General features: G+C 30.6%; 2 protein-coding genes across 9 annotated transcripts; one reads left to right on the plus strand and one right to left on the minus strand.

Moving 5' to 3' along the window:
• The first annotated feature begins 928 nt into the window (after window positions 1-928).
• LOC112764309 (uncharacterized) lies at window positions 929-23,621 on the plus strand. 8 transcript variants are annotated; one of them, XR_011874748.1, is made up of 5 exons: window positions 929-1,789; window positions 2,042-2,100; window positions 2,641-2,742; window positions 3,723-3,824; window positions 23,485-23,621. XR_011874748.1 is itself a non-coding variant. In XM_025809871.3 (4 exons), exons 1-4 carry the CDS (start codon window positions 1,625-1,627, stop codon window positions 3,754-3,756), a joined length of 360 nt encoding a protein of 119 aa, XP_025665656.1. In that variant the 5' UTR covers window positions 929-1,624; the 3' UTR covers window positions 3,757-6,474. The 8 variants fall into 8 exon arrangements, 2 of the variants coding, with proteins under 2 accessions (XP_025665656.1, XP_025665657.1); XR_011874749.1 differs by having other exon boundaries at window positions 3,738-3,824; XR_011874750.1 differs by lacking the exon at window positions 23,485-23,621 and adding an exon at window positions 8,743-9,187 and having other exon boundaries at window positions 3,738-3,824.
• LOC112764307 (catalase isozyme 1) lies at window positions 4,484-8,568 on the minus strand. Its single transcript, XM_025809868.3, has 8 exons — window positions 7,598-8,568; window positions 7,290-7,386; window positions 6,502-6,779; window positions 5,588-6,364; window positions 5,323-5,412; window positions 5,069-5,136; window positions 4,886-4,979; window positions 4,484-4,776 (listed from the first exon to the last, which is right to left on the minus strand). Exons 1-8 carry the CDS (start codon window positions 7,610-7,612, stop codon window positions 4,717-4,719), a joined length of 1,479 nt encoding a protein of 492 aa, XP_025665653.1. The 5' UTR covers window positions 7,613-8,568; the 3' UTR covers window positions 4,484-4,716.
• Window positions 23,622-27,643: the final 4,022 nt, after the last annotated feature.

Consider the following 27,643-nt stretch of genomic DNA (forward strand, 5'->3'; position numbering starts at 1 on the left):
GTCAAACTTATTTTATATATACTCATTGATTGATGACTGATTTCTTCTATTGGAGTTAACATAATTGTTAATTTTGTTTTTTTTTGTTTTTTTAAACGATATTTATCTACCCATAAATTAAAAATTAATCTTGTCACAAGTATGAGTTTTATTTAAAAATGTGTAGTTAGTCTATAAATATTACTATATGCATAAAATAAAAATTAAATTTTTGATATTTGTTTAAGCGAACTAGCTCTAGTTATTAAATAAACTCTTTTTTTTTTTGCTTTTGATTAATATAATAATAACAATTAGTATTTTCGGGAGGGAAAAAAGAGATGGGTTTAGATGAGAAATTAGGAGGCACATTAATTCTAATTTTGTTGAGTTGTGAGAGTAGAGGGCGACATTGCATTTGCATGTGCGTGTCACTTTGATGTGTGGCATAAAGAAAGAAAAGTCTCAAAGCTAGCTTAATAATTCATATGAAAATGGGTCCCTTCCACTTTCCCCCCACCTTATTGGGGGATCTAGATATTTTCATATCCCTTACTACAGAAATTTCAGATCAAGACATGTTATGTGGCTATAGCAGATTAACAAGTAGTTGTAAAGATCTAAATTACGAAACCAATGTTTGAAATTATTTTTTTAATTCACAAAGTTTGAAGTTTTCACCATCAACACGCCATGTTATGTTGCCATCAATTATGTTGATTTTGAACGCTGTTTAGCCACAATCCACATATACAAGTCTTCGGTGGGTCTCACTACAGTCAGCATGCAGCCACTACAGTTAATGCTTATCCCAATAAAATGATTAGTTGATTTAATTTACTATTTCTCAAAGGTGCCTTCAATATTGAAAAACTTTAATGCATTAAGCGTACTATGATAAAATTCGTATATATTAACTTTTATTCTTAGCACTAGAAAAATATCATCAGTATTGACAAAAAAAAAAAAAAAAAAAATCAAAGTCACAGGCATAACCATTTTGAGGTGGTTGATTTTAATTTAGACGGAAACAAATTTATCAAGTAATAGTAGATAAATTTATACTGAATAATCCAGAAATTAGCAAAATCAATAGAGCATCCACTACTACCGTAATTAATGTCGACAAATAACAGATTTTTTGACCGTTTTTAAAACAATTTCGGTATATTACCAACAATATTTTTACTAATTTTTTACAACTGTTATTTATAATTGTATTTAATGAAAGTGTCTAATAAAAATATCTTTTTTATGGTTATGTTTAATAAAATTATCTTTATAAATATACTTTTTAGATGTATTTTTTTATATATGTGTTTAAAATATAATAATTAATTATTATTAATAATAAGTTGGTAGTACAGGGTAGCAAACGGTAGCTAAGAGTACTTTTACTTTTATAATTTTATATTTTATATAAGTAACCAAAATATTGATTTTCTTTCATTAAATTCTCTGGCATAGCCTATTAAACAAGTAAATGACACGGAAATAACGTTTCATGTTAATTTTCTGTTTCTCCAAAACACACAAGCATTAAAAATCATTCCATAACAACATGTAGCATAGCCCAACAAAAAGGGAAAAAAAAAAAAAGGGAGAAGAGAGCTTGCATTATTGAGAACATGCATACACCTCCCACATGTACATCAACAATGGAAAACAACGAAACACAGATAAAGAAAATGAGCAAAGCTGGCTGCAAGACAACAAAGGCATCGTGAAAGATGTGATTCAATCCATTCAAGCGACCAAGCTTAGCTTGTATGTTAGCTTTAATTATCATCACCGATCAAGAGCTTTGATGGTAAGTATATATATTATATATTTCAGTAATGTTTGTATTAATTAGTGTCTGTGCTTGAAAATTAAACAAAAAAGGAGGAAAGAAATCTCGATGAGCGAGGAGGATCTGAAGTCTATATATATATATATATATGTGTGTGTGTGTGTGTGAGTTAGCTCTTGCGTGGTTTCTAATAATGGTATTAATTTGTTTAGGGCTTAATTATATATTCACATAACGTGTTCCTATACATACAGCTGATATTTTTTGCAGGAGTGGAATGGAATTATATATAGTCCTTCTTTGCCCAGAAATGTTGCTTCTCTCACACAGTATGTTTTAACTTTCTACCCTCAACTCCACTTTTTTGTTTGTTTGTTATGTGTTATGTTAAACATGCTTTATTATTAGCTAAAACAAATTAAAAACTTCAAAAACTCTGCTAACAATTTCCTTCGTTAATAATAACATGGTTGAAAATTCTTAAAAATGCACTCTGCTAAAACAAATTTCTTACTCTCAAATAAATTTAACTTGAACACATGATAAGGTAATGTAAGAATACGAGTAGTCACCCATTTTTAAAAAATCTTAAAAATATAAAGTTATGTATAAGTAATACGAGATCTGAATTCTCTGCAATGTTATCAAGGATAATTACTACGTCATGTCTACATGTATCCCATTGAACTAGTTAAATTAACATTCAAACGTTTTAATTTATGCATTGTCTGGTTTAATACCCAATCCAAAATTTTGCTGATACCGGACAGATCATGAACATAGCAACGTGGCGTTCTTCTTCTATTTTAATTTTTTTTTCTTTTTGTTTATTTATTTATTTGGTGTGTTTTACATGGGAATTGAACTAGGAACATATGGGAGAGAAAACACATGATCATGTACTTGGTACCGACTGGACTATTCCCACTTTCCCAATTGGCAATGAAAATAGCATTTGGGCCAATTCAGAGGCAAGTTTCCTTTATCACATACAATATGTTTGCAATTAGAATAGCCTCAAACTCGGTAGGTTTAGTGGTTAACTCACTAATTTAATGGTTAACTCACTAATTCGTTTAAATAAATATCGAAATTCAAACTCTACTTAGTATATACAGCAATAAAACTAAAAAAAAAAAGGAATAGTGCAAAAGAAAAAATGAAATTTTAGTGAAGAATAAAAATTACTGTTTTAATAAAAAAATCCACCAAAAAAAGTTGTCATGTGTAATACACATATCTTTTTGAAATTTAGTTAAAATTTACTTTTTATTCAATTTTATCTTTCACTAAACAAAATTTCTTTACAATTAATGTCAAACCTGCTTGATAAAGAGTGAATATCCAACTCGGTCCCTGATAATTTTGTTGAAGTACTATAAGGCTCTCAAACTAAAAAAATATTCTTTCCAGCCTTTATATTTAATTTTGTGGGATTTGTTAGTCCCTCTATCAATGATCTCTTTTCAAAACATACTTATGTGACATGTTAATCACTAATGTATTCTCTATTTAATTTTTATAAGTAAAAACAATCTAAAAATCACTAATATTTTTTAGTTTTACATAGTAAATTTAGCTAATGTATCTGAAAAAGATAATAGAAAAATAAAAATAAAAACTAAATGGTCTTGATAATTATCCTTAAAAGACAATGAGACTCCCAACAAAAAAGAATTTATTAATCCTAGTTAGTTCTTAATGGATAAATCAACAATTTAACATATCATGTAGGCTTATTCTGATAATATCAATAGAAAATATTAATATAGGAGCTAATCAGTCTCATAAAAGTAAAGATCAGGGATCAGGGATAGAAAAGAGTATTTTTTTTTTGTTAAGAACCTTGTTGTCTTTTGAGGTAATTGTCAGAGTCCGTTTAAAATTTTTTCTCGCTTGATAAATGATAATTTCACCATTTTTCCCGTCAACATTCTCAAAACACTTGTAGAGTTGTTGGGTGTAGGCGTAAGTTGGGGTTGTGATTACGATCGTACGTTTGAAGAACGAAGGCTTGCAACTTTCAGGTTTGAAGAAGGAAGAAGCATATCGGGTATGGTATAACAATTGCCCTCTAGCCACTGAACTTTTTCAATTTTTGTGTAAATTATAAATTTTCATTTATAGAAATCTACAGATAAAATTAGTTTCATTTATTCATAAATAGCTAAATATGGAACCAAGTGGTAGCCAAATTTAACTGTCCCTTATCCTCTTCCGTACAACCATTTTAACCTTCATAAATAAATTTATAAACATTTTTAACATTTTTTATTACCAAATTCGTGCAATATATGTTAGGGCTTTTTTTTTTGGGTAGTGTATGCTAGGACTGCATTGTTCATTTGTTTTTCTTTGGGGACCGGAACACGTTGGGACTTTCTAAAGAAAGTCAACTCTAAGTCCAAAAAAAAAAGTCCACTTAACATATTTTTGAATGAAAAAAAACATCGAAAACAAAATATAAGGGGCCCGTAAAAGATAGCCCAGTTTGTCTTTAGGGCATTGAAATAATAACCAATGACAAAAAAAAACTTGACCAACAGTCCAACACCACATATGACCACTAATTAGATCCCATAAGCCGCATTATTTAGGAAACATAATCAAAGGCTTTAGAGGTTGGATAGAGTTACAATATCTTAATTATTCTGTGGAATGCTATTACTTTCTCAAGACGGCATGCATAAGAAATTACACCAGAGAGAAGAGTGCTCAAAAACCTAGTTATAAATAACGGAAACAAAACATTATTTATTTTGAGACAACAGCTTAAAGGAGTTGCATAGACAAATTTGTAGGTATATATTTGGTATTTGGTATACAACACAAATATATTGCTATATCAACCCTTTAAAGTGATCCAAACTGGCATTATCCTTATCATAATCCTTCCACATCTGCAACTCTTGCAAACAAACTCTGCTTTGGTGTGCCAAACAGCCTTAGATGCTTGGCCTCACGTTCAGATGAGATGCTAATTTCTGACCAAGAGAACGATCCGCCTGCGTAACGATACAAAGAGAAACATTGAATGAGCAAACCAGTATAGATTCATTCGGCATTCATGAAAATAAAGTTCATCAAGCGATCAATTTGCACTTCAAGTCTCACCTGAGACCAGTATGAGATCCAGATGCTGCGGATTTCATGGGTGACACGTGGGTCAGACAGAGCATCGACCCATCGGCGGATAAATCTATCTTGCCTGCAGAACAAGCAGAGAGAATCCAGTTATACAGACATCAGCAAATATAATATATTGTATTAATCACATAATTGGTTTATGACAGGAACCTCTCAGGTGCAAAAGAACGGTATCTCTCTCCTGGTTGCTTGAAGTTGTTCTCCTTCTCAATTATGGTCTGCATTAAGATGTAGAGTTGCTTACACATTGTTGATCAATAAAGGAGACATTTTGAAATCAACTAGCTTTCATATTAACTTTGGCCTAACTTTATTGGCAACTAAGAAATATAACTGATTTCAAGTTGGAAGACATTTAAATATGAAGTATTCACATTCACAATAAGAAATCCATCAGAACATACCTTCTCACGCCTTCCATTGAGAATAACCGAAGGAATGGGGACCTTTTCTGCATGACGAACAGGATCATACCTTGAAGGGAAGTAATTGATCTGTGAAATCAAGCATTCAGTCAACAGAGAAAAAGAATGAAAGCAGCTAAAAGCATTTCGCAATATCACAAGAGTTATATATGTACAAAAAAGGTAAAAGCACTACTTTAAAGTGGCAACCAGCTTCTGATCCAAAATTTGAATAAGAAAATTGCAGACAAAGATAAAGATTCACCTCTTCATCCCTGTGCATGAAGTTCATAAAACCCTCATGGTGATTGTTGTGGTGAGCACACTTGGGAGCATTAACAGGGAGCTGCAAATAGTTTGGTCCAAGCCTGTGCCTTTGTGTGTCAGCGTAAGAGAATATCCTAGTCTGAAGCAACTTGTCATCTGAATAGTAAACACCAGGTACCACAATTGCAGGGCAGAATGCAAGTTGCTCATTCTCAGCAAAGAAATTATCTATGTTCTTGTTCAAGACCAAACGACCAACAGGCTGCAGGGGCAAGATGTCCTCGGGCCAGGTCTTAGTCACATCAAGCGGGTCAAAGTCAAATTTGTCTTCATGGTCGGGATCTATAGTTTGAATGTACAGTTTCCACTCAGGATAGTTGCCCGCAGCAATCGAATCATAAAGATCTTGAGTAGCATGGCTGTGGTTGGATCCTCCGACCTTAACAGCATCATCCTCTAACAGACACTTAACCCCACATGTGGGCCTCCAGTGAAATTTAACATAGTGTACTTTCCCAGCCTTGTTGATCAGAGTATAAGTGTTAACACCAGAACCGTCCATATGCCTGTAATCTTGTGGGACACCCACATCATCAAACAAAAAGGTGAACATGTGAAGGCTTTCTGGGTGGTGGGAGAAGAAGTCAAGAATCCTCCAATTCTCCTGGATGTGGGACTTGGGATTGGGTTTAAGGGCATGGACCATGTCTGGAAACTTCATCCCATCGCGAACAAAGAAGACTGGAAAGTTGTTTCCAACAAGGTCGAAGTTACCCTGTATTCACGGAGCAAAAACAGGAATAATGAAATTGCTTCAAAAGATAAATACATTTAAACATATAAAACATCTTTTAATATTTGACATTGAAAGGTATATTTATTAAATTGTGTGGTATGGTCCTAAATGATTACCTCCCGGGTGTAAAACTTCACAGCGAAACCACGAGGATCCCTCAAGGTTTCAGGGCTGCCACGCTCGTGAATAACAGTTGAGAAACGGACAATAATGGGTGTCTGAACTCCGGGGGCGCGAAGGAAATCGGCACATGACAAGTGAGTAATGTCATGTGTGACCTCAAAGAAACCCTTTGCACTTGCTCCCCTAGCATGGACAACACGTTCTGGGATCCGTTCCCTGTCAAAGTTTGCAAGCTTTTCGACAAGATGATAATCCTCTAGGAGAATTGGACCTGCCAAAAGGGTTAAAGAAAAAAAAAAGAAAATTCAGTGAAACAACACTCATCTAAATTCACATCCTAGCTTTACACAAACAGATGGGATACATAAACACCCTCCTTAACAAACCCAAACTATAAATAAAAATTCCAAAACAAACAAAGGAAAAAAATACAGTGTGTTTTGTTTAAACATAAGAAAAGATACGGAACTACTACAACTAAATACTCCACAGTCTACACTTGACAATCAGATAACCTTGAAATAAAAAATATAATCATCACAAAGATAAGAGTGTTTAACAAATCAAAATTATTCATAAATGGAAGAAAATCAAATCAAACCACATTAAAAAGTATGTTATTTCCTAGGGATTTCAGCAATATTAAGCAAATAAGAAAGCATTCAAATAAGTTAATATGTAAAATTATACAATATATACATCACAAATCCAATATATATACATAACCTCTAGACACAGAAAATTATTCATCGCCCAAAAAGGATAAAGAATAAGAAGAAACCTCTATTTCCAACGGTTAGGGATGAGTTGTTGTTCCAAACGGGAGCACCGGAGTTTGTGGTCCAGAACGGAGAGTTGAAGGCGCTGGATGGCCGGTACTGTATGAAACGGAGAAAAAAGGCAATGATTTCAATCACCAAACACCGTTTCACAATTAAATTGATCCGCAAAAAATGGCTCAATTAAACAAAACTTCAAAGAAGCATCAAAAGTCAAAACCAATAGGCTTAGCTTTAACAGATTCACGAGAATCGTTTTCAGAGGAACGGAAATCGATATGAATGAGCTTATGATTAGGAGTTTGCGTACCTTGTAGGGATCCATGGACTTGGAATGGTTGAGAGTGAGAAACAAAGACGAGATTGTGAAAAACAAAGTCGAGAGAGTTTTCGTGTGGGGAACACAATAAAAGCCAGTATTTTACGCTTTATAAAGGCTCTCCTTTTTCTTCTCTATTATTTTTTTTTTAATTTCTTCTATTATTAGTGGATTGGCAATAAAAAATAAAATCCATTTTTTATTTATGTTATTTTTTAAAAAATAATCTAACGTGAGATTAAACAATCCATAAATAATTTAGTATCATAATCAAGGCTTATTGAATTCTCTAATTAGGCTAATTCCCTACATCACAAATTATGAAAAGTTTCCATTTTAACCAAAATACTTAAAGCATTAGTAATTTAGTGATCGATATAAAAGCAAGCAGTCAGGATAAGGCCTAAGGCCCTAAGGGTAACGAAAACTAAGGTTACCTTAAAAAAAAATTAAAAACTTAAAATCAAATATATAAGACATAAAATTGCGGCATAATTACTTGTAAAAAATTGTATATAGTTATTCAATCATATTAATGAATATAGTTAATTTTTAAATGATAAATGTCAAAATTAATTATTTTTATTAATGTGATAATATAAAATTAATTATTTATAAAATTAAATTCGTAAAAAATTATCTAATTTAGTAAAAAAAGTGTAAATTCGATTGACATATTTAAAATTTAATATTAAAAAATTATCAAATTGAAATTTTATCTATCTTTGATTAGAATAACAAAGTACTACTAAATCAGCAATATCTTATTCGCAAATTAGCAGCACCTGTATTTTATTTCGTATTTTGAAAATGAGAAAAAAAAATTTTTAAGACTAAGATAACTCCAACAAACCGTTGATGCATAAGCAAACGGAACTTAAATGATAATTCCTTCAACAAATGGATATATAAAATTGATGGAGAGAATATTTTATGGAAGGTAATAAATTAGGACCCACAATGATTATTAATTAATACATAATTGGCATTTAAAATATTTTATGGTGGGAAGTGGAAAGATATAGATAAGAGTTTTGGAAGAATATGAGGAAGGGATTAAAGTAGCAGTATTTGAGAACATCATGGATTCATGGTTCCTTATCTTGTTTGTGGCATTTTCTTCAAAAAATTGCCAGAGCCACTTGTGAGAAACGGCGACATGGACCAGTAGTATAGTGCCACGTATGCTAAAGTCATTGAAATGTGTGCTTTTCATCACAATCTTGAATCTTGGCCATAGAGATAAGCAAGGAGCCACTTTTAATTTGGAAGGTCTGACAATTAGAGATGCTCTCATCTTCGAATGTTCACACTTGATCACTTCTAAGTTCTAACATCACAAAATGCTAAACATGCCACGCCCTCATGCAATCTTCAGCATTCTTGTGCACGTATAATTGCTTGGTTACTGTTTTACACTTTTACTAGAATAGAACAAGCTGAGATTTGTTGAATAGGATAATTTTTTTTAATCTTTTATTTACTTTTAATTAAATTTAGAAAAAATTCTACTCTCCTTTCTTAGATACTAAAATGACACTCTTATTCTCTTATTTATAAAATATATATCCTTTATGCCAATGAGTTATAGCTCAAATGACATAATCTTCACATATTTAATTAAGAGGTTACGGGTTCGAGTCTCCTATCTTTGGTAAAAAAAAATGTATATCCCTTATAATTTTTTAAAAAAAATTTTAATCCATTTTAAATTTTTTGTGTTAACTAATATTAATTTTATTTATTTTTCTAAATTTTACAAAAATATCCTTTAATAAAAATTTTAGTTTTTTGTCATTAAATTTTACTTATCAAAATATCTCTTAATAAATTATTTTTTATTGATTAAATTATATTTTTATCAAAATAATTTTTTTAAAAAAATTAATTATTAAATTATAATTTTACTAAAATTTTTGTTAACAATTATTTTTATATTTTATTATTAATTTTTTTATATCAATATATATTATTTTAACATTAAATAAAAAAAATCTTACCACTGTTAATATATATAATAATTAATATATATTGGTACCAAAAAATAATCTTACCAAGATTTTTTTATTTAATATTAAAATAATATAATATTGATATCAAAAAATTAATAATAAAATATAACTATAATTGTTAATGAAAATTTTGGTAAAATCATAATTTAATAATTAAAAAATTATTAAAGGATGTCTTAGAAAAAATAATTTAATTATTAAATTTTTTTAAAAATATTTTGATAAAAATATAATTTAATCAATAAAAAATAATTTATTAAAGAATATTTTGGTAAATAAAATTTAATGACAACAAATTAAAATTTTTGTTAAAAAATATTTTTATAAAAGATAATTTATTTTTTTAAAAAATAGATAAAATTAATATTAATTAATACAAAAAATTTAAAATAAATTAAAATTATAAGAGAAAAAGATGTAAATTTTATAAATAGAGAGAAAAATAATATCTTTTTAGCATCTCTCAAATAAAAGAATTGAAATTTTCTCTTAAATTTATTATAGTTGATATATTTGATATGCTGAATTTGATAATCTCCCGAATTATAATTAAGACTATTATTTATGAATTGAACATGAATCCTTCATCAAGTATTGTGTTTGGCGATATTCGAGTTAAACTCCACTTTGATATCTGAAATTGATGAGTTACATTGATTTAATTTTTGACTTTTTAATTGTCAAAATTCAATCATTTAGATTAAAAAAAGTGTATCAATATAGTCCCCTTGTCAGTAAGATAGCTCAAATTTTGTTATGTTAGACATATTATAACAACATTGTACACGTTTTGACGCTAAAAGAGCACTAAATGATATCATTTCAGGGTTTGGACAATATTAAAAGGGACGTGTTTAACGCTAAAATGTATATCATATCATTTTTAATATGTCTAATGTAACAAGGTTTGAGTTATGCTGCCAATGAGTTATAGCTCAAATGGCATAGACTCTCCATACTCAATTAAGAAGTCGCGCGGGTTCGAGTCACATATCTTTCCAAATTTTTGCCAATGAGTAATAGCTCAAATGACATAGTCTCTCCATACTCATTTAAGAGGTTGCGGGTTCGAGTCTCCTATTTTTGGTAAAAAAAAAATTGAATTATGCCACTAAGTGTTGAATTCCAACAATGAAAAATACACGAAAAATTATATTAATGCATTTTTTTAAATTTAAAAGATTAAATTATAACAATTAAAAAATCATAGATCAAATCAGTACAACTCATTAATTTCATATACCAAAACAGGGTTTAACTCTCGATATTCATGAATTGTGTTTCATACTTTCATTACGAGTTTGGTTATTGTGCGTTATTAAGTTAGAAATATGTCAAATAGTATTATAACATTTTCATTATTTTATTTTTCGTATATGTTGATCGAAAACAACGAAATTTGAATAATGCTGGTATATATGTATTCGTCCGACGTACGAAAAATGTTTATTTTCTTATATTTATATTTGAAATATAGTTTTTGAAAAAAATTATCATGAATAGATTTTAGTTTATATAAAATAATTTTATATTTTTTGTTATTTATATAAATACCAAATAATAATATATTAATCATGTTTTTAATATCTTATATGAGTTACAAAAATTTTATTCTGATTATAAAAATTTAACTAATATCAGTTTTATTTAATTATTAATTTATTTTTTTTATTATTCGTAGTCATAATGAGTAGATATTTTATTTATAATTTTGTATAAAATAAATTTTAAAGATATTTAATATTATTAAAAATATATTTTTTTCATAATTATACGCTCCCAAAATATTCATGTGTAAATAGAGAAAAATAAAAAAACATTAAAATATAATTATACTCGATTCAACAAGAAATAAAATTTTAAAATAATTATCTAAAATAAACTAATAATCAGATTAATATATTTATTCCTTAAAGTGAGTCTATGTATTTAATTTATAATATCTTAAGATTAAAAAAATTAATTAATAATATAATAATTCCATAACAAATAATTATGTATGATTTTAGTATAATTAATATTTAGTGTAATTAATAATAAATTAGATTATTATATTTTTCTAATAATATAATCAAATACATTTTTACTATTAATTGATTTAAAGTATTATTACACGTATTTTAATTTTAATAATATATAAATATTTTTTCTCATAATCATATAGTAATATATACACGTTTCTTTTATAAGCGTAATGCTTTTAAGATTAGAAAAGAAATTATTAATTAATAATATAATAAAGAACATAAAAATAAAATTATACTCAATATATCAAAAAATAAAATCTCGAAATAACTACTTTAAATAAACTAATTACAAAATTTTTAACAATAAAAAAGTTGAAATATTATTATTTTATTCTCAAAATTAAATTTAAAATTATTTTTAATAGATTTACATATTTATCTTTTAATTAGAGTCTATTCATTTAATTAAAATATTTTTAAAATTAGAAAATAAATTATTAATTAATATTATACTAAGTTTATTCTCTAATTTAAAAACAAATAGGTTTGTATAATTATTGTATAATTTGTATAATTTACTTTTAATATAATTAATAATAAATTAGAATATCATTTTTCTCCTAATAATATAATCATATATATTACTACCATTAATTGATTTAAAATATTAATACGCGAATTTTAACTTTAATAATATATAAATGTTATCATTTTTATAGTCATATATTAATATTTATGTTCTTTCTGTAAATACAGTACTTTTAAGAATATTAAAATAAAATTATACTCAATATATTAAAAAACAAAATTTTAAAATAATTATCTAAAAAAATAAACTAACTACGAAATTTTCAACAATACAAAAATTTAAAATTATTTTATTCTCAATATTTAATTTAAATATTATGTTTAATATACTAATCCTCTTAGTTAGAGTATATGCATTTAACTATAATACTTTTAAAATTAAAAAATAAATTATTAATTAATGATATAATCATTTAATTCTCTAATTTAAGAACAAATAATTATGTACAATTATAGTATAATTTGTATAATTTACATTTAGTATAAATAGTCTTAGTTAGTTTTAATTTATATTATTTTTCTCCTAATAATATAATCATACATGTTCTTACTATTAATTGATTTAAAATAATATACACATTTTGATTTTAATAATATAAGAATATCTCTAATATTTAATTTTAATTTTATTTTATTTTAGATCTTATAAAGTGTTATCTACGTATTTTTAGGACCATATATTATAAAATTTAATTTGAAACTCTATAAAATTTGTTACTCCAATGCTTATTTCATTTCAATTTAAATTTAATTTTTTTAATTATTTCAAATAATTTTAATGAAATTGTGAAATTTTAACTAAAATAAAAAATATAAAATTATAAAATTAATATATGTGACACTATTTAATTAATCTATTTTAAAAATAATATAATATCACTTTATTGATACTAGTATCATTTCAAAAATGATATTTAATATAAATTTTAATTTTATATCATTTTAATTACTGTAAAAATAAAAAAATGATACCCAATTAATTCTATTGGAGTTATTTTAAATATTATCTTTCTCATAATAATATATTAATATCTATCTTCATTAAATAATATTAGTTATTAATGTTATGTAATATATTAATAATATACGTAAAGTATTATGTAGATACGTATTTAAAAACATTCTTTTTCTTATACATATTTGTTATTATTGACAAAAGAAATATTATTATTATTTTAAATAATTTAATTTTTAACTATTGATAGATAAAAAATATATTAAAATCATATGACATATTATCATATTAATCGCATTTTTTATTATATTATTTGGATATGTTACTGATAAAATAAACTTATAAATAATAAAAAAATAAAATTAAAAATTAATAATTAAATATTATATATCTAAATTAAATAGACTTAAGTAATAAATTGAGATTAATTTTCAAATTCTTTTGAAACTAAATTAATTAAATCCTAATATTAGAATTAAGTTATTTAAATAATATGTAAGGTATTAAATTATAGATTTTAGATGCATATACATTAGAATCATTTTTGTAACCATAACTAATAAAAATAGTTTGACCAAATTGAATATATAGAATCCATATAAATTCACATCTTTCTAAATAAACTCCATCATTTGTTAAGTTAGACAAACATTGATGTTTTACAATCTCCTTCTAAGGAGCTTTAAAGTGTATGGGTCAACTTTGAGTTCCTTATTCAAATGACATAGAAATGAGTTAAATAATGAATTCATTATATGAGAATGTGTACAACAGAAAAAACGATACCTATAAAAAATATGTGCAGATTTAGAGACAAGAGCTAAAGTAACGTCAACGAGAGCAGATAGAGATTTATTTATGAATTGAGATTTTTTAAACCTTTCTCCTTTAACTTTAGTTTTTCCTACACACTTAATGCCAGCTAGGTCTACTAGCCAAAGGTGGCTCCTTGTGTTAGAATAAATTGTTTTATAATCCAGATCATCCATGTTAAACCATAAAAAATAATGTCACAATACAAAAGCGTACATGTATTCATAAAAGTGATAGAAGAGTTGTCTCAATCTTTCTCAATTAAAATTTTTTGTGTCTCTGATAAGACTAAATTGTAACTCTTCTAATGAAAAAAGAGTGACAGAGACGGCTTTGGTATCTTGAGAACCGCCGAACCAAAATCCTAAAGTCACTATTTATATTTGAGTATGGCACCCATTAAACCCTAAAACCCAAATAAAAATAGTATATAGAGCCCAAATAAAGATAGTATCTCATTTTATTCTCATTTAATTCCAAATCAAAAGTAATTATGACTTATTCAATTTAGCATTTATAATAATAATGAGATTACTGTTATATAAGTCATTTAATTTGAAATAACATAATTTGTAATTATAATTAATATATGTATTACCCACAAACAAATTAGAAAATTAAATAATTTCTCAACAATCTCCCACTTGGACTATACATATATTCTTTCTTGAGATAATCACATCTTATAAATTTTATGCGAGTATCTGAATGCTATTTTCCTTATTACTTTAACAACTGGTCCGTCTTGTATGTTAGTTATAGAATTATCGCAACTTTTATCACATTAGTGTCGTGACTGAACTACGATAATCACCGTTGATACAAACACATAATATACGAATTAGGAAATAATTAACTATTAGGGATTCATAAATATTAGTAAATATTAGTGATGAGAAAAATAGTATATATAAGGATATGGACTACACTATTGTGATAGGTAGAGAAATTTAGTTAGTTCTCATTTGGAGTTTTACCCTCAACTTGAAGGAGAAAATGACTGTATTTCTTCTTCATCTCAATACTCATACTCATATATTTTTCATTTTCATTTCTTCAATTTGCAGCTCATATGACTACTTTATTGGTATAGTTTATTGTTTACAATTCGTAAATTTTAATTTTAATATTGGTGCTCTCATTGAGAGTCTTCCATGGCGGAAGGAACTCAAGTCGTTGAAAATACCTTCACTATATTCGATGGAATCAACGGTTACAGATAGTCCATTTTAGTGGGCAATTCTAGGATGTTCGTGGCACTCCGAAAGCTCAGAGGTTGTTAGAAGTTTCGAGTGATTTCTCGTGTCGATCTTCAATATGGTTTCAACTATGGAGTTACCGGAATTCACATGCACATTGGGATACTTTTGATCTGACTTTTCTCTATCAATTCCAACCCAATATGCGCCTACTTTTGCCAGAAATTTGCTAGAATAGAGTAAATTTAAAAGAAAACTTAGATCTGCATTTGGAGCATTCAGATCTGAAAGTAATAGATCCAGTTGAGGAAGAAGATGCCATCAGCGGTGACGGTACATCTACAAGTCACAGTGGCATGCGACGCACGACCAATAGCGGTACTGCGGTCGGTGCCGTCATGAAGGAGGAAGGAGATGACACTGTGAAGGAAGGCGGCAGCTGGGTCCAGCGTGGCAACGAGGACGGCAGCGCGAGTGGTTCTGTGGGTGTGCTTAGCGGTGGCATTATTGCAATGTGAGAAGGAGAACTGCGAGCGATGAATAGTCACATGGTGGCAGCGCTGAGTTCCAACAGAGATCTTCACCAAGGTTGGTTCCGATGTGCTTCTCCGATAGTGGCTAAACCACCGGCACTCATGGCGGCGGCGTTTCCATGGAATCGAGGCTGTGAGATCACAACTACCAAGATAACACCACGCAACCAAGACACCAAGAATAGGGCGGTAACCGTAGCAAAGGTGAAGATCCCGATCTCTACAAAGATCATGATTGGCTGCACCAAGGAGGGTCCGCCAGCAGAGGCGCATGCCCCGCCAATGTCACCGAGGTGAATCAGGATGAGGTAAGGGTACAAGTGTGCAATACAAAAGAAGCAACGTCACTGTCAACAACAATTATTAAATCCGTAAGAGAGGAAGTCGGCGTCGACATCGTCCAAATTGGGTGGCACGTGAAATTGGATTGTGTCAAAAACAGGGAGGAGATGTTGATTGTACTCCTAATTAGTAGTGGTGGCAAGATGAAGGATCAAGGGGAAAAAGGAATACGAGCAGGGGTAGTTTCTATCTCTGCAGAAAATGACGAGTTGGTTGGGCAAACAATTTCTGAGGCAATTGACAAGGTGGGACCAGAGGGTGTCTTATCCAATGAGTTTTCATCATCATTTGAGACTACCGTTGAAGTTGAAGAAGGAATGGAGATTGACAGAGGACATACCTTCTTTCAATTTGTTACAAACCTTGAAAAGTTGATTATTGGATTCGAGAATGTAAGAGTCTTGATTACAAATCTGAAGAGTTCGACAATTAAAGATATAATTCCTCTATTGGAGAAAAGAGCTCAAGTGAGACCTCCTTTACTTGTAATTGTTGAGGAAGTCACTGGTGAGCCTTTGGCTACCCTTGTTGTGAGTAAGTTACAGGGTATTCTTCATGTTGCTACCATCAATGCTCTTGGATTTGGTGAGCATAGAAAGCCCCTACTTCAAGACCTTGCTATATTGGCAGGTGCTGAGTTCTAAGTCAATAATTTGGGACTATTTGTTGAGAACATCTCAGTTGAGCAGTTTGGTATTGCTTGCAAAGTAACCATCTCCAAGAATTCCACAACTAGTATTGTTGATGCTGCATCAAAAGATGAGTTGCGAGCTAGGATTGCACAACATGAACTTCAGTAAGAATATGAGAGCCACAATAAGGCTATTGTCCTCCATTTGACTATATTATTGGCACGGATGCTCTCTATGTAGAGCATATATTGGAACCTCTATAACAATACTTGCTTTATCTGAATCTAGGACTACAACTTTATTCAATGGCCGTGGCAACTTTGGAGTGGACAATGATCAACTTGTGGCAAGGGGCAAGAATTTATTTGATGGGACAATAAGAGGCTCAATTACGATGAAACAATTTCCACTGATGCATTTTAAGTAATGGGATCCTGGAAGATTATGTTTTGTGGATTATGGAATATCACTAGAAGTTCCATATAATTTTAGGAGATCATTTGGTTGTTATTTGAATTTAAGTTTCAATGCCTTTTTCCTGAAAATACCAACCTTGACGGCAAGATTGTTTTGAGGGGTAGATAGTTGATATGAACATATAATATACCAATTAGAAAATAATTAGCTATTAAGAATTCATAAGTATTAATAAATATTAGTGATGAGAAAAATAGTATATATAGGGATATGGACTACACTATTGTGGTAGGCAGAGAAATTTGGTTAGCTCTCATTTGGAGTTTCACCCTCATCTCGAAGGAGGAAATTATTGTATTTCTTTTTCATCTCAATACTCATACTCATATATTTTTCATTTTCATTTCTTCAATTTACAGCTCCTATGATTACTTTATTGGTATACTTTATTGTTTACAATTCGTAAATTTTAATTCTAACAATCATACTAATATAATTAACAACATAGATTAAATTTAGATGAGTAATATAGAAATTAAATGCTAAGTGATCTCGTGCATATCTATTTCCAACTGGTCCAACTTTAAAACTTTATTGAAATCAAACACAAAATAAATATTGCAAAATAAACGTTGCATATAACATAAAATAAACCATCAACTTAATTCTGCAGAAAGATAATTCAATATCTGTCATAGGACATATAGTATAAAATAAACTCCCACTAAACTAAGGCATCACATATATTGACACCTATTCGAGTATTGTGCTCATGAAAGACTTTAGGGATTAATTCCTTGGTTAATGGATTTGCTAGCATATATATACTATATTCTTATATGTTTTATGGAAATATGTTTTTCTTGAACTTTTTCATTGACAACTAAGAACTTGATGTCTATATGCTTCGATTTCGTTGAGCTCTTATTGTTGTTGGAGTATAGTACTACTAACTTATTGTCACAAAATATTTTCAATAGCCTTTCAATGTCATCTACTATACGAAGCTAAGTGACAAAATTTTGCAACCATATGCCATGTTTGGATGCCTCAAAGCAAGTAACATACTCTGCCTCCTTTGTTGAAGAAGCTACAAGAGTCTGTTTGTTAGACTTTCGTGCAATAGCTCCTCTAACCAACATGAAGACACATCCTAAAGTAGAGCGTATAGTCGTTTACTATCTTGGCATCCCGCAAAATCAGAATCAGAGTACCTAATAATTTCCAAATTTTCCAATCTCCGATAACTAAGCATTTAATCCTTTGTTCTCTTCAGATAATGCATTACGTGTTTAGCAACTATCCAATGATCCATGCCAAGATTGCTCAAGTATCTATCCAATATTTCCACTATGAATGATATATTGGGACGTGTGTAGACTTGAGTATACATTAAGCTTTCTAGTGTTGATGCATAAAGTTTATCATGCATTGCTGTCATCTTAAGATCATTTTTAGGGTATTGCTTGAGATTAAACTTATCTCCTTTAGCTATTGGTGTGTCCACTGGTCTACGAATTTTCATGCTATATCTACTTAAAATATTTTCAATATAATTCTTTTGTGATAATCCAAGATTACCTTGAGAGTGATCTCTTAGTATCTCGATTCCTAATACAAAAGAGGCATCACCAAGATCTTTCATTTCAAACTTGTTCGATAGAAATTTCTTAGTTTCATGCAACAATCTTATATCGTTATTGTCAAGTAGAATGTCATCAACATATAAGACTAAAAATATGTATTTATTCCCACTGAACTTGCGGTAACACATTTATCTATAATATTTACCTCAAAACTAATGAGATAATGACTTGATGAAACTTGTGATACTATTGAGGGAAAGCTTGTTTGAGACCATAGATGGATTTCTTTAACTTACAAACCATAGATTTTGAATCGCCTAATACAATTTCTTTTTGTTGTACCATATACATCGTTTTATCAATATCACTATTGAGAAACGCTGTCTTTACATCCAAATCAAAATGAGCTACTAATGCCATTATGGTTCTAAAAGAGTCTTTCGATGATATTGAAGAGAAAGTCTCTTTATAGTCTATGCTTTACTTTTGAGTAAAGCCTTTAGCGACTAGATGAATTTTATATCCCTCGACATTACCCTTAGAATACCTTTTGGTTTTAAATATCCATTTATAATTAATTAGTTTCACACCTTCAAGTAATTTTATGAGATCCCAAACGTCATTGTCTTTCATAGACTTTATCTCTTCTTTCAAGGCATCGATCCACTTTTTAGAGTTATAATTTTGTATGACTTGAAGAAAATTGATTGGGTCATTTTCTGTCGAACTAATGTCATCCTCATATTTTTGGAGATAGACTACATATTCATCCGAAATTGCACTTCTCTTTTTTCTATTGGATCTCATTAACGACACTTCTTGGAGTTGTTGAGCTTGCTGTATGGGTTGGGATTGAGGAGGATTCTCATTATTCCCCTGTACTGTAGGAGTATCTACAGTAGGATTCTCATAGTGCTCTTGTACTATAACTGCATCTTGAACAATAATAGGTATAAAGACCTGATCATTATCAGTTACAGAATGCTAATCAAAAGTAATATTCCTAATATTTTCTTCCCCCAAACTCAACATCCTCAAGAAATCTCGCATTTTCCATTTCAAAAATAGACCTTGATGCAGAATTATAAAACTTGTACCCCGTGAACGCTCAACGTAACTAACAAAATAGCAACTAATTGTTCTTGAGTCTAATTTTCTCTCATGCGGCCTATAAGGTCCCACCTCAACTGGACATCCCCAAATGTGTAAATACTTTATATTGGGCCTTTTTCCAGTTCAAATTTCATAAGGAGTTTCATTAACTACTTTGCTTGGTACCCTATTAAGGATGTACATTGCGGTCTTTAAGGCTTCTCCCTAAAGTGATTCAGGCAAGGAAGAATAACTAATCATACTTCTCACCATATCTTTAAGAGTTTGGTTCCTTTGCTCTGCAACATCATTCATATTATATTTTCCTGGTATGGTGTATTGTGGAATAATACTACACTCCTCTAAGAAAAGCGCAAAAGGCCTGAGACGTTGCTCACCTGAACCATCATGTCTTCCATAGTATTTACCACCATGATCAGATTTGATAGCTTTAATTTTCTTCCTAAGTTGAGGTTCAACTTCAGCTTTGAAAGACTTGAAAACATCCAAGACTTAGGACTTTTCATGAATTAAATATAGATACCCATAATGAGAGTAATCATCTATGAACGTAATAAAATACCATTGTTATTCAAAGAGACAGTAGGGACTGGGCAACATATATCGGTATGTATTAGTTCTAAGATATCTTTGGCTCTCTGGGGACCTAATTTCCTTTCATTTGTCCTTTTTCTCTTTATGCACTCAATGCAGACTTCAAAGTCTACCAAATTTAGAGGTCCAAAAATTCCATTCGACACGAGCATATGAATTATCTGTTTAAAGATATGACTTAGGCATTTGTGTCATAATGATGCCGAATTCTCATTTAGTTTTCGTTTTGTACCTGTTTGCAGTATTTCATTATTATAGGAATTCAAATCAAGCTTATATAGATTATCTATAAAACCCGGTAAATTAATAAAAAATAATTAATAAATTAATTATGAGTCAAAGAAATTAGAAAATTAAATTTTATAATTTGAAGAAGTAAAAATATTTAGAATGCGAATTAAAACACTGATTTTAAAAATTTTGGCTCAAAATTGAGCCAACCCGGCTAAATCTAGTGAATCAGACCCAAGTGGGGTTCACTCCACCCCATATATAAGTATGAATTCAACCTCTTTCCCCCTTCATTTGTGCAATTCCATGCTGAGAAGAGAAGGTGAACCATGGAACCATAAACCCACTCCTTTTTATTTCTAATTTCAATTCCTCATAACTTTCAATCCGGAGCTTTGATTGACGAGTCATTTATGACCATGCGTTCAACTTGGGATCCTCTTTAATTCTATCTGAACAAAATGGTAAGAAGCTTTGTATTTTGTGCCCAGTTTTCTCTTCCATTCTGAATTCGTATTTTGGTTAAAGGTATTGAGTGCTTTTCACAATTTTGATGGTTTAGGTATAATCTAACATTGGGTTATTGTTGAGTTTTGCCCCAATCATCGGTGGGTAAGGTGAGGAACCACCAATTCCTTGTGAATTATTGAATTAGTGAATCCCAGAATTGATTATGATGTAATCGAATGAAATTAGATTGGATACATTTGAATTGAATTCAAATTGGAGAAGTTGAGTACTTAAATTAGAGTTTTGGTGGATGGGACTAACGAAATTGGTGAAATTGGAGACTTGGGAGTTGTGAAAAAGAGGCTTTGGTGGTTGAAAGCTTGTGAAGGAGGAGTTTTTTTGGTATTCTAAGCTTGAGGAGAAATTGGCCAAGGTATGATTTCGGTTTCTTGTAGTTAATATATAATGTTGCATGAAAACATAGGCTAGTTACCTTAAGATAGGTTGAATTTGCATGAATGATTGAATTGTTATTAAGAGTTGTAAATGTGTGTGATATGAGAATGTTGAATGGAGGTTGAATCAATTTGTATGATGTTATAGAGCGAGGACAAATATTGACGAGCATGTGAACAAAATTGGTGTATAATGATTTTGATGATGATTATTGATATTGATGAAAATATATGACAATTAATGAGTGTTGGTGTGAATTATGTTGGCCTGGAAATTGTTGAGTGAGTTGATAAAATGAAAAATTGATTAATTTAGGTGTTTGAATGATTGAGAGTTATTGAGGACTATTTGGTAATAATGTAGAAGGGGTTGGTATTGATTTTTGGGTATGATTTGGTTTGGTTTGAAAGGAGATTTTGAAACTAGAGGACTTTGGCAAGTTTTGATAAAAACCTATTTTTGACCAACTTTGACGAGCTTTAACTTGGTTTCCGAATTCCAAATCTTGTAAAACTTATTTTGAATAAAAATGGAGTCCGTGAGGTTTATAACATTTGAAGAACAGACTGAAAATGATTTTTAACAAAAAAGTTATGCATGTTCGAAGTTTGGTGTGAAAAACTGATTTTCTGAACTTAACAGCTTTTTGACCAAACTGTTATACTTGCGTACGCGACGGTGTCACGTGACGCGAGTAATGGGCTCTGTCCACACACTCGTGTATGCGAACAATGGCTGTGTACGCGACATTGTCACTTTTACACTCATGCGTATAGGAAAACATGCATGCATATGCAAAACCCTTCCTCTGTCCAAAATTCTCGCATACGCAGACAGTTCATGCGTACACGACATTGTCTTTTCGCTGAAAAGTGCAATTTTTGAGTTTTTAACTATTCCTTTACCTTTCCAAATCTCTGTAAACCTTGTTTAAGGTTCGATAGCTAGTTTTTAGGCTTCGGAGTAAGTGCAAACATATTGAGGGAGTTAAATTGAGATTGAGGGAGATTGTGAAGTGAAGAATTTAGTTAAAAATGAGCTAATAATGCTGAACAAGTTATGTGTTGAGGATGATTATGATATTGTTGAATGAGATGATGGTGATGGTGATCAGGTGTGTACTTAAGAACATTTATGATGTTGAGAGATGAGGACGAATGAAGTTGATTGAGTGATAATGAATTAAGGTTAATGTTTGAAATACTTGGGTAATAGCAAAAGTTGTGGTTCATCCCACTTGTTTCGGGTTCGTAATTGAAACACTTCGATAGTAGCAAGGGTTGTGGTTCGTTTCATTACTCTGGGTTAGTATTTGAGACGCTTGGGTAGTATGCAAGGGCTGTGGTTTGTCCTACTTGCTCTGGATTGAGTTTGTAAACACCCGCCTGGGTAGTACGTAGGAGTAGTGGTTCGTTCCACTTGCTCTGGGTTAAGCGAATAGTATGCAAGAGTTGTAGCTTAGTCCCACTTGCTCCGTGATGTGGTGTTTCTATCCAGGGTTTGCTACCGAACATGTCGGGATTGACTGTATAACCGACAGATGATATTATCGGCCATATGACAGACATGCATCATATGCACTTGTACGTTTTGTTTGAGTATGCAATTATTTTGGCTTGCCTATTTGGTCAACTGTAATTATCAGCTACTTAATCTATTTGTTGTATCTGTGCTCATATTTGTGTTTTCTCTGTTTGTCTTGTCTGTGTTTGTTTTTGAGAGATCCCTCAAATGGTGGAAGAGTGTTGAGGGTTGTTCCACTTGGTGATTTTGGGGAGGTTTGTAGAGAACTAATTACAACGAGTTAGACTAGAACCCTTAAATATAGTTACCTTATTTCTGGCTTAGTGAGAACTCTAGGATTTGATTTGAATTATTGGAGATTTTGGAATACCTTTAGCTTCCCGGGACATTATTTATTATCTATATGGGTACCTTTACCATACTAAAACCCCCGGTTCTCATTCCATACATATTCTGTTATTTTCAGATGTAGAACGTGAGACACCTCGTTGAGCATGTTGGAGGCTCTTCTAAAGAGAAGATTTATTTTTGGACTTTATCCTTTGTTTTTTGTATATATATATGTATTATTCTCTAGTTCTGTATAGATTTGTATTTTGTCTATCTTAGAGGTCGACTTTAGAGAACTAAAAACTGTATTTATGATATTTAGGTTATTTTGGGATATATATATATATATATATATATATATATATATATATATATATATATATATATATATATATATATATATATATATATATATATATATATATATATATAGGTCGGCCTTTGTTTCATAGGTCGAGTCTAGAGCTTGTTAATATATATCTCTTTTTGAAACTCTTATCTCATATGTATTGTGTTTCTTCTGTTTTATTACTCACGCGTTTTTCTTAACCGTTTCGAGTGTGATGTGAATCTCAAGTTTCTTTTGTTTAACTTTTTTTCAAGGCTCCTAGTTAAACTATTCTTCATATATATACGCGTGTGTGTACGTATTTTACTTTTAGAGGTCGTAATACTCCTCCACCTCTGATTTACAAACTTAAGCATAAACTTTTGTGTGGTAGGGTGTTACATTATCCTTCAAATGACTAGAGAAAATATAATTCGAATTATAAAAGTGATTGACTTTATTGTTTTCGAACGAACAAAAATAACCTGACTTGTCCAAACAAAAACAAAACTAAATTCTACCTAAACGACAGTACATAAAATGTCTCAAACAAATCCAAATAAAATTCACTCGTAGAACATAATCTAAAGGTTCCTATAGCTTCGACTGCAATTATATTACCGTCTGCCACATAAGATATATCTTTTAGCATCACTTGGCGGTCGGCTCCAAAGGCAACCCTGCATAGTAACACTTACATGAGTAGTAGTAGTAGTAGAATTTACCCACCGAGTATCAACAGGTGCATAACTTAAACTAGCTTCAGAACAAACAAAAGTAAGAATCATACTCTTCTTTGTACGCCAAGTGGCATATTTGGTATAATTCGTCTTCATGTGTTCCACCTTCTTACAGAAGAAACAAGTTGAAGCTTGATCCTGTTTCTTACCTTTTTTCCTGCTGAGAAGGCGAATCCATAGTAGTATCACGCTTTCTTTTATACTGAGAAAATGAAACCATATGAAGACTTTCAGTCTTATCTCCCTGTAGCCTCTCTTCTTCTTGCACACAGTAAGATATAAGTTAATTAGGGACCAAGTATTTTTTAGAGTGTTATAACTCTCTTTGAATTGCCCAAAATATATAGGAAGTGAGATCAAAATAAAATTCACAAGTAAATCCTCAGACAACTCTAACTTTAGTGCTTTCAGTTTAGAAATAAGATGAGACATTTTCATAATGTACTCCCTTATGTTCCCTTTACCTTTATACCTCACGGAGACAAGTTTGTTCAAAGATTACTTGCTTCCGCCTTTTCATTCTTATCAAAGAATTTTTCAACAATTTTCAGGATCTTTTTGGCATCTTTATCCTCAGTAATTAAGCCTCGAAATGCCTCAGGAATTGAACATTTCATAATAATAATGCCCATTCAATTGGATCTCTCCCACCAATGTTTTAACTTCATTGGGATTTTTTGAGGTGGAAGTGGATTTCTCCTCTCAAAGAGTTATATCCAGATCGATACAATCGAGGACAATCTCCACGATATCCTTCAAAACCTTAAAGTTTGTACCATTCAACATAGGAATACTGCTAACTTGTACAGAAATATTAGTAGCTAAAGCCATAGTAACTAGATTAGAACAAAAAATATGCAACAAATATTAGTTAAATAATGAAAAAAAATCCATATTTAGATATCTAGAACAACATTAATTCTCAATCTTTGGATAGAAAAATTAATTGTAAGTGATACTCTCATTGTAGTAATCAAATATTGTCAAAAATTCTTGTCACACATTAAGCCTTTCTTTGGACCAACTAAATACACACATGAAAACTTAAACTTTGCAACCTATTTATTATCGCATATATTTTCCATTAATTGGCCAAAATAATAACCTTCCTTTAGGCTGATTATTGACCACATAATTGATAGAAAATAAACAAAAGTATGCAATTCTTATTATTTGGCCAAACAATAAACTTCTTTTGGATCGATTATTATTTACATAAATAATGAACATCAATTTATTCTTAATTTTTTCTTATTCAAATATTATTAATGTGTACATATAACTTGGCCAAATATAAATCTTCTTTTGGATTGATTAATATTCGCATAAGTTACATACACAATAATTTTTATATGGGATAAGTACTTTTTTCGTCCCCAAGGTCTGGGGTCAAAATCAATTTCGTTCATAATCTTTTTTTGTTATTAAAATCATCCTCAATGTTACAAAACGTTATAAAATCGTCCTTTTCTATTTTTTTGGACCAAATTATCCTTAACTATTAATAAAAATAATATTAAAAAAATAAAAACCCACCCCACCCCCAACCCACCCCCAATTTCCCTTCTTCCTACTCTTTGACTCTCCACCCCAAATCCCATCCCATCCTATCATCATTATCAGTTTCCACCTTTCATCTTCTTCTTCTCATATCTTCTTTCTTCTTCATCTTCTTCTTCTTCTCATTCACAACAACAACCCTTCATCTTCTTCGTCTTCACTTCCATGCGGTGCAGAGAAGATCAAGCCCGTTCACTGTCGGAGCAGCCATAGCCTAGGATGCAGATCTTCTGGAAGAGCCAACCGGTGTCGGAGCCAGATCCGTGGGTTATGAAGATGGTGGCGGTGGGTCCCTTCTCCTCTGCTTCTTTGCTCCCTCCGATTCCTCTCTCCGCACATGCTTCTCTTGCTTCGTTTTCATCCATCACCTTTGAGTTCCATCACCCACAACTGTGACAGTGCCAGCGCCAGCAGCAGTAGGAGAAAATTTTTTTATTTTTATCACTTCCTTCCTCTTTTCGTTCTTCCATTTTTTATTTTTTTTTTAATTTTTGAAGAACATAAAATTTTTTTATTATTGCTGATTTTGATCTGAAGTTGTAGCTGATGATGATTGTTGAATTGTTAAATCTAAAGTTTCTATTGATTTATTTTATGGTTGTTGTTGAATTGGTTAAAAATGCTGAATTTGTTGTTGCTGTTGTTTTTGTTTTTGTGGTTGTGGTTGTTGTTGCTGAATTGACTGAAGGAGGAGGGTGTTTTGTTTAAGTTTGAGAAGAAGAATTGGGGTTTGGAAAATGGGGAGTTCGAAGAGGAGTAGGAGGAAGGGAAGGGGAGGGAACAAGGAACAGGGGAGTAGGGCGGTGGGGGGTTGGAGTTCGAATAAGTAGGGCGGCGGAAACAGAGAGAAAAAAAATTGAGGTTAGAATTGGGGTTGGGGTTTTGAAGAGAGGGGCATGAGGAAGGGGATGAAGGGTTACGGGAGTGGGGTGAGGGAGTGGGGGGTTACGGTGAAGGGGTGAGGGAGTGTGAGGGGGTGAGGGAGTGAGAGGGTGAAGGGTGGAGGGTTACGGGAGTGAGAGGGGTGGGGGATTAGTTTTGTTTTAATTTTTTAATTAATTTTATTATTTAAAAGGATAATTTAGTAAAAAAAATAAAATTAAAGTAGAAAATGACGATTTTATAATATTTTGTAACGTTGAAGATGATTTTAATAACAAAAAAAGGTGAGGGATAATTTTGATTTTGATCTCAAACTTTAGGGACGAAAAAAAATACTTATCCCTTTTTATATTCTAAAAGGAAAATCAATTAATTTTATCCTATATTAATGACACACACAATTAATTTCGAAACAATTAAAATTTAACAATACTCTATTAATATTTTAGAATAAATTAATTAATTACTTATTATATCAAAAATATAATTCTGCCAAACTAAATAAAAGAAAGACGGTCTCATATAATATATATGAAAAATTGCGATCAATTACATTAACCTTAAAAGGATTAAATTTTATGTTTGTGCAACAATAATAATTATATATGACACACACATGATATATATTAAAGTTAAATTAGTATGTGTAACAACAATGAACAGAACCAATGAGTTATAGCTCAAATGGTATAGTCTCCCCATACTCAATTAAGAGGTTGTGGATTCGAGTCTCCTATCTTTGGTAAAAAAAAAAAAACAACAATGAACAGAACTACATAATACTA

This window comes from Arachis hypogaea, chromosome 17, assembly GCF_003086295.3.
Source record: "Arachis hypogaea cultivar Tifrunner chromosome 17, arahy.Tifrunner.gnm2.J5K5, whole genome shotgun sequence".
Classification (NCBI taxonomy): domain Eukaryota; kingdom Viridiplantae; phylum Streptophyta; class Magnoliopsida; order Fabales; family Fabaceae; genus Arachis; species Arachis hypogaea.

Excerpts from the sequence above, each read along its gene's own strand:
- LOC112764309 (XM_025809871.3), top strand. The coding sequence starts at position 1,625 with ATGTACATCAACAATGGAAAACAACGAAACACAGATAAAGAAAATGAG. Across the intron at positions 1,790-2,041 it reads ACCGATCAAGAGCTTTGATG|GAGTGGAATGGAATTATATA; the intron begins GTAAGTATATAT and ends TATTTTTTGCAG. Across the intron at positions 2,743-3,722 it reads GCATTTGGGCCAATTCAGAG|AGTTGTTGGGTGTAGGCGTA; the intron begins GCAAGTTTCCTT and ends AAACACTTGTAG.
- LOC112764307 (XM_025809868.3), bottom strand. Across the intron at positions 5,137-5,322 it reads TCAATGGAAGGCGTGAGAAG|ACCATAATTGAGAAGGAGAA; the intron begins GTATGTTCTGAT and ends ATCTTAATGCAG. Across the intron at positions 4,980-5,068 it reads CGTTCTTTTGCACCTGAGAG|GCAAGATAGATTTATCCGCC; the intron begins GTTCCTGTCATA and ends CTTGTTCTGCAG.